The sequence below is a fragment of the Camelus ferus genome, chromosome 5, assembly GCF_009834535.1.
Source record: "Camelus ferus isolate YT-003-E chromosome 5, BCGSAC_Cfer_1.0, whole genome shotgun sequence".
NCBI lineage: Eukaryota > Metazoa > Chordata > Mammalia > Artiodactyla > Camelidae > Camelus > Camelus ferus.
The window spans coordinates 80499415-80513315 of NC_045700.1; the positions used below are offsets into that span (position 1 = coordinate 80499415).

At 48.3% G+C, this 13901-nt stretch overlaps 1 protein-coding gene across 1 annotated transcript; it reads left to right on the plus strand.

Moving 5' to 3' along the window:
- Nucleotides 1-6: 6 nt before the first annotated feature.
- CATIP (ciliogenesis associated TTC17 interacting protein) lies at nt 7-10269 on the plus strand. The gene is made up of 10 exons (XM_032480226.1): nt 7-32; nt 4850-4942; nt 5310-5510; nt 5821-5876; nt 6699-6785; nt 6978-7145; nt 8240-8364; nt 9192-9268; nt 9591-9679; nt 9883-10269. Exons 3-10 carry the CDS (start codon nt 5327-5329, stop codon nt 10132-10134), a joined length of 1038 nt encoding a protein of 345 aa, XP_032336117.1. The 5' UTR covers nt 7-32; nt 4850-4942; nt 5310-5326; the 3' UTR covers nt 10135-10269.
- Nucleotides 10270-13901: the final 3632 nt, after the last annotated feature.

Consider the following 13901-nt stretch of genomic DNA (forward strand, 5'->3'; position numbering starts at 1 on the left):
TTAGCTCCATGCTTCCTTGGGACCAGCCCAAGGTAATTTTCCCACCCTTGTCCATAGCTCAACCTCCCCTCTTAGGATCCCCTCACCCTGAGCCAAGGACTTTGGCATTGGCCCCTACTGTCCTGGGTCGGGGCTGCACCTGGGGTGGGCATGACAGAAGGGGCCGTCGTCCTCACCTTCCTGAAGAAGAGTAGCCCCCTGTGCTCTGTGATTGTCTCTGGGTCACTGCTCTCTTGTCTGGGCAAGCCCCAGGACCAGGTCACTCTGGGGATGCCCAGCTTTGAGAAGCAATTGATTATGGTTCTCTAGGGCTGGTGAAGCATTTTCCCAGGACCTTGGGTGAGCCTCCCACTTGGGCATCTGTCCTGAATGAAGGCATGTGCTTTTCCTGGAGCCAGCCCTGATCAGCAACAACCAGGTCACCTGCTCTTTGCTTGCAGGACAACTGGCCTTAGAGACCTGGGTTCCAGTCTCAGCTCTGCCACTCATCTAAGTGACCTTGAGCAAGTCATTTCCCTGACCTTAGTTTCTTCATCTTCCACTGGAGATGACAACCTTGAATGAGACAGAACCCTTTCAAGTACAGGTGACAGATACCCAACTGAAAGGGGCTTAAACTAAAAGGAAAATTTATCAGCTTGTGAAACTGCGAAGTGTGAGATTTTATCATGGTGACTTCAGGCATGGCTGGATCCAGGGATTCAAGGGCATCTTTATCATTCAACTCTGCTTTGTTCTATATTGGTATCATTCTCTGTCAGTCTTTCTCCCTCTAGTGGAAAGATTATCTCTAGAAGTTCCAGGTTTATAGGCTACTAGTTCATCAAACTTAGCAGAACCTCCAATAGTCCCAGGGATTGGGTTTCATTGGTCCAGCTCGGATCATGTGCCCAACCCTGAACCAGTCATAAGAGTTAGGGGAATGGGCTTCTCTGTCTGACCGGGTGAGGTCACATGACCATATCTGGAAAGGCAGTGTCAGACCCAACTGAAACACAGTGCACTGAAAGTGGGGAAAGTGTCCCCCAAAAGAATTGGGAGTCTGATACCAGAGATGATGCTAGGCAGCAAAATCATAAACCTTCACCAACAAGCCTACTTATTTGGAGGCTAATAGGAGAGTTAGGTGAGAAAGGCATATGAAGTCACTTTGGAAAACGCTATATCCGATTTTCTTTCTTACATCTGATTTGTGGTGCTATAATTTATTATAAAGAAGAAATGGAGGTGGACATATGGCCTCAAAGCTGTTTGAAGAATTTCAAACTTAGTTTTAAAAATAACCTGTAAGCAGTTCATTTTTTCCATTTTTTTCCTGAATCACAGGCTGACTCTGTTTTTTTCTGAATTACAGAAAAAGAAAGGGAGGAGCGCACTAAATGGGCAGCCTTAGGTGTTCCAGGGGAGGACAGAGATCAGGACAAGTTGTAGACGTGAGCGTGAAGAGCCCTGTGTGTGCATGTGTGTGTTGACGGGGGTTGGGGGTAGCCCTAGCCTCCAAGGCCCTGGCCACAAAAAGAGCCTTTGAAAGCAGCTGAGAAGCTAACCCTGGGGGTCAGGCTTGGGCCGAAGGCAGGACAGGGTAGTAGAAAGAGACGTGACTTGCAGTTGCACTGGTCTGGATTTGAATATAGGTTCTATCTGTAATTGACCGCGGTTAACACCTCACCAGGGACTCATATCACCGAGCTTCCTTCTGGAGTGGCCGGGAGACATAAATGAGATGCACAATGGTGTTCGGTGACCAGCAGCCTTCCTTTCCTCTTACTGTTATTAATAAACTCAGGGCTGGCCTGTGAGGGACAGTAGGGCAAGGTGAATGAGAACATGGACTTACGCCAGCCCAACTGGGTCGGAGTCCACAATCTCCATTTATTAATTGGGTGACCCTGGGCAAGTCACTGAACCTTTCTGTGCCTCCATTTCTCGTCTGTCCACTGGAGATGATGCTAACACCACGTCAGAAGCTGACCGTGAGGATTAAATGAGATACTACCCGCAGAGTTTGGCACATAGGGTGCCCTCTCTGCGGGAACTGTTGTCGTTCAGTAGATGCCTACCCCAGCTGCTGGGAGGGCACAGGCTATCCATGTCCCAGGCTCAGAGAGGCCAATCTGCCCAATACAGCCACACAGCTAGTATGTCAACCGCTCCAGAGCATCCTTCCACCGGCCTATCAGGCTCTAAAGGGGGACAGTAACGAGGGTCCTTCACAGATCTCTTTCAGACAGTTAAAAAAATTGACAACAAACTGGATGTTGATCCTTCTGTGATCCACTTTGCCAAATTGCTTTCTCCCCTAAGCAGCTAGCAGGAAACAGCCAGCACCAAGCGGGAAGAAATCTGGGGGCAGTGAGAAACTTGAGAACATGGGCTCCCAGGAGGCAGGAGCCTGTGAGGGCAGGCAGGTGAGGATCCCGTGCAGCTGATGGAGGGACCTGACAGAGGAGAGGTGAGGGGCAGAGTGGGGGTAACAGGAGAAGAGCTCTAAAATGTAGAGGACCCCTCCCAGAACAGCTGGGATCGGGGCGGGGGGGACCATGTGGGCATCCCTTAAAGAGCATCTAAAAAGGAGCAATTTTACTTCTTTTTTTTTTTTAACCTTCTCCAAGTCAAAATGATTTTGTCAAACTTTAAATAATTCACATATGAAGGCAATAGGATTTGCTTTTTTAAACATTTTATTTTAATTGTCTATTTTTTATTAACAACTTTATTGAGATATAGTTTACATTACATAAAATTCACTCTTTTGAAGTATACAGTTTTAAAGTGAGTTTTAGTATATACACAGGTTTGCAACCATCCCTGCAATCTAATTTTAGAATATTTTCAGCACCCCCAAAAGAAACCCCATGCCCGTTTGATGTCACTCCCTGCTTCCACACCCCACACTACCCCCACACCAAGTAACCACTGATCTCCTTTTTGCCGCTATAGATTTGCCTATTCTGGACATTTAATCATATAAATGGAATCATACAACGTATGGTCTTTTATGACTGGCTTCTTTCACTCAAGGTGTTTTCAAGGTTCAGCCATATCGCATCAGGCATCAGTGCTTTGTTCCTTTTTAAGGCTGACTAATATTTTTATATATATATACACACATACACTACATTTTGTTTATCCATTTGCCAGTTGATGAACAGTTGTGTTGTTTCCACTTTTTGACTATTATGAATAATGATGCTATGAACATCTGTGCATAAATTTTTGTGTGAACAGATGTTTTCAATCCCCTTGGGTATATACCCACGAGTGAAATTGCTGAGTCATATAGTAACTCCAAGTTTAACATTTTGAGGAACTAACAAACTACTTCCCAAAGCAGTTTTCAGTTTCTTAATGCCACTAACTGGGGCTCACGTGCAGAACAAGGCTTATTCAAAATTCACTTTGGCTTTTCAAAATTCACATTCACCATTTTGATAATATTCATTCTTCCAATCCAAGAGCACAAGATATCTTTCCATTTCTTTGTATCATCTTCAGTTTCCTTCATCTGTGTTTTACAGTTTTCAGAGTATAGGCAACCTCCTTGGTTAGGGTTATTTCTAGGTATTTTGTTGCTTTTGATGCAATGGAAATGTTTATGCCAGTTTTAAAATTCTGGTTTTTGAAGTGCAAAAAAAAGCAAATGAAGGGCCACAAATGGCAAAATATCCTTCTTTTTGTGAGCTGTATTCTGTTGCATATATATGCTATGTCTTCTTTATCCATTCATCTATTGGTGTGCACTTAGGATGCTTCCGTGTCTTGGCAATTGTGAGTGGTGCTGCTTAATAGCAGGGTGTTTGTATCTTTTTTAATGAATGTTTTTGTCTTTCTCAGGTATGTGCTCAGGAGCGGAATAGCTGGGCCATGTAGTGGTTCTGTTTTGGGGTTTTTGAGTAGCCTCCATATTGTTTTCCATGGTGGCTGTACCGATTTACATTCCCACCTACAGTGTATTTGAGCCATATCATAATTCAATTTTCAAGTCTTTTTTCTCTAATCACTACCCATGTTACGTTACCACTTGCTTGGATCCAATGCATCATCTATTTGCTGCTTCATTTTCCTTTGAATTCTCTCTGACTCTGGAACGAAACTGCCTTGGGTTGTGTCCTGGCTCTGCCAGTTGTTAGCTGTGTGACCGTGAGAAGACATTGAACCTCTCAGTGCCTCAGTTTTCTTAGCCATAAAGTTGAGGGGGAAAAAAGCTCCTGGTCACAGGTTTAGTCTGAAGATTAGAGCTAACATATGTGAAGCTCTTTGGAACAGTGCCTGGCAGAGGGTAAGTGTAGTTTAAGGGTCTGCTGTGATTGTCATTACTGGCAGTATCACTGTACGTGTTAGGACCACGATATGTAGGCCATTCACATGGCATCTAATTGGATTCAATGCGTGAAAGGTGGTGTCAGACTCAGGGCCACATCTTCTAAGGTCATTCTAATGACCCATGACATCCCCCTGCCTCTTAAGAATGTCAAGTGCTCACTCTGCTGGACAATATCTCAGGCTTGGGCTGAGCCCCAGAAGCCACAGTTCCTACCATTTCCTCCAAGGTCTGGGTGTTCAGTGAAGTAGGTTGCTGGCCCTTTAAGAGGCAGTAGCTAGCTCCCAGTTGCCATGGAGACAGCTGGATACAGACCGGGTAGCAGCAAGCAGCATGTCCTCCAAAGTTCAGTCCAAAGGTGGGAAGAGGGCTGAGGTGTGGGGAGGGGGGGTGCGCTGGAAAGAGGAGGTGATCTTCTCCCTCACAATCCACCCAGGGGTGGCCCTGAAGGATTCTGCTCTTGGGACGCCTGCCCCACCTTGTCCTTCTCCCCAGGGTCCACCATCTCAGCCTTTTCTTTCTCCATAGGCTCCAAAGCCAAAGGCCACCAGCCCTCAGCCCAAGAGAGTCTGGCACCCCCAGAGGCCAATGCTGAAGCCATCCACTTCCTCAACTCCCTCCGTGAGCCTGGGCAGTGGAGGCGGAGCGGGTGGGCACCAGTGTGGACGAGAGGGAAGAAAGAAGGCCCAGACCTAGCCCTCGTCTCTCTCAGCCTTGATTCTCCTGAGACTCAGAAAGGGCATGAGGTCTATTTGTTGATATTCTTCAAGGGAAGACCCCAGGGACACGGTGGGGATTAGTGGGCGGCAAGGGGGTCTTCACCTACTGGCGGCTGTAGAGGCCAGTGGAGGGGAGGCAGGGCTGCCTGGGAGACGTGGAGTGAAGAGGGGCTGGGTGGACGCTCTGGAGGCACTGGTAACCAGGAGGGCAGAGAGTTGAGGTCTAAAAGCTGAGACTTTAACTGTCCCCATTGGACCCTCACCCCCAGGGCAGGAGGAGCTGCTGATGCTGTTCTTCTCGGAGGCTCTGGTCATGGTCTCGGACACAGGGCAGCCTCAGGGAGAACTGACCATCGAGGTGCAGATGGGGAAACACAAGGACAAATTTGGCGTCATGTCACGCTGCCTCTTTGTGCATGCCTTTAGCCGAGGCTTCATGGACAACATACTCTGTGGAAACTCCCTTCTGGGTAGAGTTTCTGCTGCCTGACACCCTCCACCCTCATCCTTCCCCACTGCCCTCCCCCCACCCCCGACACTCCCAGGACTTTCACTCAGGACCAACCCTTTGACCTCACCTTGGGACTAGAATGAAGCAAAGAAAGTGCATGGGACATGGGGGTGACTGGGGGGTTAATCACAGCCTCAAGGTAAAAGCACTGCTTAGTTTACCCTGTGGCCACCCTACACCTGAGTCCCCCAGCCTGGGCCACCACCCTCCCTTCCTGCAATCTCCAGCCCTATCTCCTGTGACAGCAGCATTCACCTCCCTCCTCCCAGGCTACCTGTCATGGAAACTGGAGCCCATGGAACAACATAATCAGGAGTTCATCAAGGTACCTCCTAGGGTCCCCAGCCTTGATCTCAATCCAGGGTGAGACCCTGGGGATGAGAGACAAAGAGGGGGCTCAGAGGAATGTCATCCCCAACTCATCCCAGTTCCCCTGCAACCACACACAACCTGGGAATCAATCTGTCCAGGGTCCTGGAGGTCAGCAGTGGGTTGCTTCTGATAACCCTTTCCTGATACACAACTCCTGGGTCCATCCCACCCTGGTTCTCCTCCAGCCCGAGTGCCCTGTGTCTCCCTGGAGGCCATGTGGATAGGCCTCACCCAGAGCCTGGCCTTTCCCAATGGCCACCAGCTTACCTCCAAATTCTCCTGCTCTGTGCCCCCAACACCCAGTCCCAACCACTTCACTAACTTCTGGAATGTGTGACCCATTTGACTTCTGAAATGAAACCACTTGTGCTTTATAATCTTCCCACAGATACTGTGCCCATCTTTTATTTTTATTTATTGGGGTTTTTTTTAGAGGGGGAGGTCATTAGATTTATTATTACTATTATTATTTTAACTGGAGGAATGGGGGATTGAACCCAGGACCTCATGCATGCTAAGCACGCACTCTACCACTTAGCTATACCCACCCCCATTTTAAAATCTGTATTCTGAAGTGCCTTTGCTTTTTAACTTTATGTTGTACTGTAATATGACTTCTATTCTTGAACTGTGCCATATATGGAAGGTTTTCTATCCAAATCTCCCCTCAGTTTTCTCATATGTCAAGGAGAATGGACAAGGTGACCTCTGGGAGATCTTGTCTGTGTACAGTCCAGTGAGTCCCTGATTCTCCCCTCCATGCTCTGGCCCTTAGTTCCCCATCCTCCCCATGGAACGGAAGATGAGTTTGCTGAAGCAGGATGATCAGCTGGCCATGACCAGAATTGTCAAGGAGGGCGAGGTAAGGATGAGAGCCAGATGGGAGGCATAATCTACATCATCTTTGGAACCAGGCACAGAGGACAGATTGGGTCCAGCTAGGAGCCTGGACTGGGGACCATATGGACTAGACCATATGCTCACCGCCTGGCTTGTTCAAGCTCCCCACCCAGTTCCTGGCTCGAGGCCCCTGACTCAGATTTATCCTGAACAGGAAGTGAAGACTGAAGTGACTTCTTTCCCCTGGCACTCAATTGCGGGCTTCGTCTCCGAGGCTGCCAACCTGGTGTTGCTGAGGGTGATGGCCTGGCGGCAGACGGTGCCCAGCAATGCCCGTTTCCTGGCCTTGGACACAGAGGGCAAACTCTGCTATTCCACTTATGTAAGCGGCCTCCCGGGGTTGGGGGCTTGGCCTGGGGCAAACTAGAAGGGGCATGGAGGATGCTGAGGTGGGAGAAAAGACAGCTGTGGAGGAAGAGAGGGTGGGGATAAAACCAGGGCATGGAGGTGAGACTTCCAATGGCAGGAGAAAGCAAGACTGCATCTGTTAGAGAGAAGTTCAAGTGTGAGGCAGGTAGAATGAGTGAGAGGGACCAAAAAGTGGGAGCCGTGGAAGAAAGCTATGCTTTTTGCACAGAAGTCAGTCCAGGAAAAATAAACCTAGTGGGGGCTACTCTTAAAGACACCTTCTTTAACATCAGGAAATACAACATCTCCAACTGCACTTAAATATTATTTCATTATGTCTCAACCCTGAAGGGCGCTCTTTTTTTCTTTTCTTTTGGCTGAGATTTCATCATCAACATACTTAGGACATCCTGCAATATGTGATCTTGAAGCTATGCCTCTGAACACACACGTTGGGTGCTGATTTGACCAATTTTGTAAACTACATTCTAGTCTTTTCTAGACTAGACTAGACAAATAAAAAACAGCAATGTGTTTGACACAAATAGGCACATGCCATTTCCCCCCCATTTACTTTGAAACATGAGTCTTATGTTAGCAATTTTCTCCCTATGGCTGTGGTCATAACAAGGGCTTGAGTTTTAATTACAACAGGGCAGCCTGCGTGGGCTTGAGGAAGCCACAAATTTCTGTCTAGTTCCTCTTCAGAGCTTCACTACCTCTCTTCCCCTGCAAATAGCCCAGCTCCCACCCCTCCACGACACACTCACACCTAATTGGTCATCCCTGTTAGAGAATCTGCCAGCTGGAAGCACTTGGTCATCCAGGTAGCAAGGGGAGGGGCTGGAGCAGCAGGGTGGATCTGGCTCTTTATAAGGGGATCCCAACTTAACTTGAGGGTGCAACTCAAATCTCGGATGCCTGAGGGTCTGGACAGCCAAGGGTTGAATATCAATAGTGAACAAGCAATGAAGCTGCAAGATGGAGAAGAGGGCCAGGGTGAGGTGTCGGGGGAGACCCTGGTGGGCCTCCACCTCACCTCCCTCCTTCCATTTTGGTTGCTGCCAGCAAGCCCTAGGTTCCCAGACGATCCAGGTGGGCCATCAGCAGGTGGAAGTGTTCATTGTGGAGCAGACTGTACACTCGGAGAAGGGCATCCCCATGTCCTGCCAGTTCTACCTGCTCTCTGATGGGTGAGCTACTGATGGTGGGGCCAAGGGGGCAGTATTGAGCACAAGCACAGGACCTCAACCACTCGGTGGGGATGCGGCAAAGGGAGAATCCTGTTTCTGGGGACATCACCCAGGAGAGTTGCTGTTGAGATCTGAGTCTCCCTGCTTTATCCACATCATTCACCCTTTCTTTACATATTGTCATTTTTCTGATCCTGACAATGCCTCACAAACCTCACCAAAGAGCCCTGAATGGCTGGGGCAGCCAATGCCGACTCCACAGGCCCTAAGGCATAGGTAAAGCAGCTGCCACAGGTGTGGGTGTGATACTGAAAAACACCAAGGTTTGAACAACTCAGCACTCAATAAAATCAACGTTCTGGGGGAAGCATCCTGGCATACTGCCAAGCTGTCACCAGTAAAGTGCAGGCATCAAATCCTAAGAAAATTCAGGGAGAAGCATTTGTTTCTTGAAATTTCCAAAAAAGTATTGACAGAGCCACTATACTGGAAAAAACAGTAATCAGAACATCATTGGCATTCTTTATTTCATAATTTAGCTTGTTGTTTCTATTTTGATTATATCACACAGCAGGAGGCTCATGATTTTTTTAGTGCTTACACCCCTAAAGGTCTCAGTCTAACCCTGGTACACAGGCACACACCTTAAAGAACCCAGTTTGAAAAGCAGGAGCCATTATCTGGGGATCTAGAAATGAACAGGATCCTGGAACTCAAAGACAAGTTGGGGGGCGGGGGAGATAGCAATAAAGGGAGGGCCCCGGGACATCCTTCAGGATGTAGGCTGGTCTAGGAGGACTCACACCTTCTTTGTTGTTGCACTCCAGGCACCTGGCCAAGAGGATCCAGGTGGGCTCCCCAGGTTGCTGCATGGTCACTAAGGTGCCCATCTTGAGGGAAGAGGGTGAGTGAAGCTTCTGGCTAGTGGGACAGTGAACAGAGGGTGGGGAAACCTGGAGCCTTCTTGGGTGCAGGGGCTGGATTGAGTGTGCCATGAGTGGGATGGGAGCTAGAAATCAGATGGTGAAACTTTGCTTTCCAGCCCTTGTCCCCAAGGCAACTGGGCGAGGATCATTTTGCTGGGAACCCCTTCCAGCAACTCGGCCCTTGTGGACAGAACCCTGGGGTTTTACCTGAGCCTGCAATTTGGGTGCCCTTGGGCATCCCTCTATATCAAAGGACAGTTCTGGGGTGGTAATACACAGCCTTCCTCCCTCCCCACCCAGATGATATTGAGCCGCGCCCAGTATTTGAGAAGAAGCCCCTGTTGTGGGAGGAGGACATGGAGCTCTACTCAAGGTTCATGGACCGGAAGGTGAGGAGGTGCTGCAGCCAGCCTGAGGTCCGCATCCTCCCCATCCCCATGCCCTGGGCATAAATTCCACCCTTAATGATTTCCTTTTCTGCCTGGTTGAAACGCACACCCTCGAGTGTTCCTAAGCCCTCGATGAAGCTAAGTAGGGGAGACTCCTGGGATGCAGGAATCCCGGGTCTGGCTCAGGCTTGGTCCCCCGCCAGGAGGAGCTCCGCCTCAGCCACAGCAGCTATCTGCGGCTCCATCCCGAGGCCCAGGCGCTCATCTCCGACTTCCTGCTCTTCCTGCTGCTGCGCCAGCCGGCCGACGTGGTCACCTTCGCCGCCGAATACTTCGGCCCCTTCGCGAAGCGACACCCGCCAACCCCGGCCTTGCGCTCCTCCAATCGACCCAGCCCCTTCCGCGCGCTGGACCTGGAGTGCATCGATGGCGAGGAGGACCAGGCAGGGAGCTAGGCGGGCGGGGGCCCCGTAGGCGGTAGAGGCTGGGCTCGGACTCCGGCGGGACACACCCGGGAGGCCCGCTTTCAGCCCTGCGGTTTCTATGGGAATAAATCCGGGGCCTCCCCGCGGCTCTGCTGTCTGCCGGAACCTTCCTTGGCCAGCATCTCGCGTCTTAGGCTAAAAATAGGAACCGTAAACTCGGTTTATCCAGCGATTTAATGCCTTTCTTCCTAGATGTCGTTATGATCAATATCCCTATTTTTACAGTTAAGAAAATAGAGGCACAAAAACTTTAAGTAACTGAGTTAGCAAGTGGGAAGCAGGATTCAAACTGGACTTTGGATTCCCCAAACCCACACTTTTAGTCACTAGGTTAGCCGGAATGGAGGGGCGGGGCTTCTTGGCACTCAGAATCATTATGAATTCCACGGAGCTTAACTGTCCACTCCCCTGCCTAAGAGAAAGAGCAGATGATGTGGGGAGGGGCTGATGAGGAAGGGATCTGATTCACCACTGGCCTTGCTCATCTCCTCCGAAGCTTTCCAACCACGGCGCCCCCCTCTTTCCCTCCTCCAGCTCTCACACTCCACCTGTTTCCTCCTGGTTCCCAAGGACACAAGGAACCCCCAAACTGCATGATGGGGAAGCCCCTTACTGGCTCCCTAAGAAAAAGGATGAGTAGGTGATCATCACCTCCTTTAGGATCCTTGCTTGTTGTCAGTTCTGGCCCAGAACTGTTTCTGCTTAATACTGATTACAGTTCAGTAACAAATATTAAGGCAAGCTCCCCTGAGGCAGCTGGTAATGGGCATGCAGGCTCCACCCCTCCATCTGTCCATTCCTTGGACCTGCTAGTTGAGGGACTCCAGAGAAGCTTTGCACTCTAATGGAGTGGGCCAATATGTACAAGGCTTTACTGATGGAAATATTCTCTATCTGCAGTATCCAATATAGCAGCCACTAGTCACATGTGGCCACTGAGCACTAGAAATGTGGTTAATGTGACTGAAGAACTGAAATTCTACTTGAATCTTAATTAATTTCAATTTAAATAGCCATATGTGGCTAGTGGCTACCAGAATGGACCACAACAGCTCTAGAAGATAAGTTCTTTTCATTCAGTCAGGCAATCAGCTCAACAAATATTGGTCTCCTTCCATGTGCCAGGGCTATTCTAAGCACTGGGAGATCAGCAGGGACAAGACCAAGTCCCTGTCTTCATGGTATTTGCAGGTAGCATGGGGAGATAGACAATAAACACAAAAGATAATTTCTCATGTGAAATTTCAGACATTTCTGAAAACAATGAGGGCCAAGTCATTGATAGAAAGTGGCTCAGGGTTGGAGGGTCGAGTGTGGAGAGGTCAGGGAGGGCCTGTCTTGTGTCTCAGCTGAGTTGGGATCTGAATGATAAGGAGTCAGACCTGTGAAGAGCTGCGGGAAAAGCATTTTAGGCAGAGGATACAGCAAGTGCAAAGGCTCTGAACAAGGCACATTGGGGACTGAAAGTCAGTGAGACTCCTGTGAGGAGGGGGGAGGAGAAGCTGGCAATGAGGGTGCTCAGCCACGGTGAGGAAAGGAGGGCTGGGTCTTGGAGGGCTTCCTAGGCCCTGGCAAGTTCTCTTCATCCATGGAGAATGGAAACTGACTCAGCCCAATGCACCCAGAATGTTCCTATAAAGATTGTGAAAGCCCCATCCAGTCCCAGACACTCTGCAGCAGTCAGGAAAGACGGGAAGGGCAGTACCATCCAACCCATAGGCAGCCTTCCGTGGCTGAGCACTCTTGAATCAGGTGACTTGGGAAAAGTAAGTCTGCCACTTCCTTACCTGCTCTGTGACATTTATTTCAAAATTAGGTTTTTTAAAATGATTTTTAAATTTATTTATTTAGGCAGGAGAAGGTAATTAGTTTTGTTTTTAGAGGAGGTATTGGGGATTAAAGCCAGGACCTCATGCATGCTAAATATGCACTTTACTGCCTGAGCTACACCCTCCCCCCAAAACTAGTTTGTTTTTAGATCATATCATTTGTCCCCAGAGCTTTGATGACCCTCTTCTTACTCCATAATACTAAGATATATATGTCTCAGAACAAAATAAAAACAGACATGGAGCACTTCTGAATTGCCAGGCACTGGACTAGGATGTGGGGATGCTGTGTGAGCATCAGAGCCAGGCCCCACCTACACGGCACACGGTCAGACTAGAAGGGAAGAGACATCAGTCAAGGGTCCCATGGATGAATGTGTAAATGTAGACCATGGAAAGTGCTAAGAAGGAAACATATACCTGCAACATTAGGTTGTTTGATGTAGCCTTGACCTACTGTGAGAGCCCAGGGAGGCAGAGGAAAAGGAATAGTAATAAGAGCAAAACCTATACAGCACTTACTAATGCTAATCCCTCTACACATGATAATTCATGTGATTCTCACAACACCCCTATGAGGTAGGTTCTGTTACTATACCCATTTTACAGATGAAGGAAAAGTTAAAGCCAAGGACATATAACTGGTTAGTGGCAGAACCAGGATTTAGATCTGGGGAGTCTGGCTCGGGTCCCTATGGGGATCCACTCTGATAAACAGATCAGATGCACATCTCTGGAGATAGGTCCCAGAACAGAAAAGAGGCACCTTCCTGCTTTAGATAACAGAGTAGGCTTGGCTGTATCCTGTCTTTCCCCTTCCCCAGGCACCCAGACACTCCCTGGATCCCTAATGCATTGTCACTGACAGCAGATTCACTGCTGTGAGGTGCCCAGGTAGATGAGGACGGCATTGTGCTGAGGGAGCACACAGCCTGGCCCTGGAGAAATCAAGGGAGGCTTCCTGGAAGGGGTCACACCACAGCTGAATCCTGAATGACAAGAGGCTCTTTGCCAGGCAGAGGATGTGGAGGATGTTTGGAGAGGAAGCAACATGTGCAAAGGCCTGGAGACGAGAGGGAGGGAACATGGAATGTCTGAGCCCCTGCAAGGGGTTCAGAATGAGACTGTGAAGGGTCTGGGACCCCAACTAAAGTGTTGCCCGCTATCTGGGAGACTGAGAGACCTTGGAATGTGGGTTAGGCAAATACCTGAATGCCAGCCTGTTTCTGAGTTTTTTCTTTCCCTCAGAAACCATGAGAGCAGATAAACTAAAAGCAGTGTTATAGATTGACGGAGTCCTACAAAAAGAATTTTACATTTTGACATTTGACAGCAAAAAACAAAAACAAAAACAAAACAATAAAACAGGGCTGGTAATGCCCTTGGAAGGTGCAGATATGACCTTCTGAATCTCTGTCGTATTTATGAATTTGACTACATTATGTACCTCATGTAAGTGGAATCACACCATAGTGGTCCTTTGGCATCTGGCTTATTTCATTTAGCATAATGTTTTCAAGGTTCATCCATATTATAGCATGTATCAGGATTTCATTCCTTTTTAAAGGCTGAATAATATTCCATTGCATGGCTATAACAAATTTTGTTTATTCATCTGTTGATGGACGTTTGGGTTGTTTCCACCTTTTGGTTATTGTGAAAAATGTTACTCAGAACATGAGTGTACAAGTATCTGTTTGAATCTCTGCTTTCAATAAACCAGAATAGTAATATTGACACAGTCCACTGATCTTTTTCAGATTTCCCCCATTTTACTTATACTCACATGTGTGTATATTAAGTTCTGTATAGTATATTGTAAATGTGTATGTTTGTGTATTCTCCACCAAGGTCAGGGTACTGAATAGTTTCAACACCACAAGGATCTTTCAAGTTACTTTTTCAGAA

Excerpts from the sequence above, each read along its gene's own strand:
- CATIP (XM_032480226.1), top strand. The coding sequence starts at position 5,327 with ATGCTGTTCTTCTCGGAGGCTCTGGTCATGGTCTCGGACACAGGGCAG. Across the intron at positions 5,511-5,820 it reads CTGTGGAAACTCCCTTCTGG|GCTACCTGTCATGGAAACTG; the intron begins GTAGAGTTTCTG and ends CCCTCCTCCCAG. Across the intron at positions 6,786-6,977 it reads GAATTGTCAAGGAGGGCGAG|GAAGTGAAGACTGAAGTGAC; the intron begins GTAAGGATGAGA and ends TATCCTGAACAG.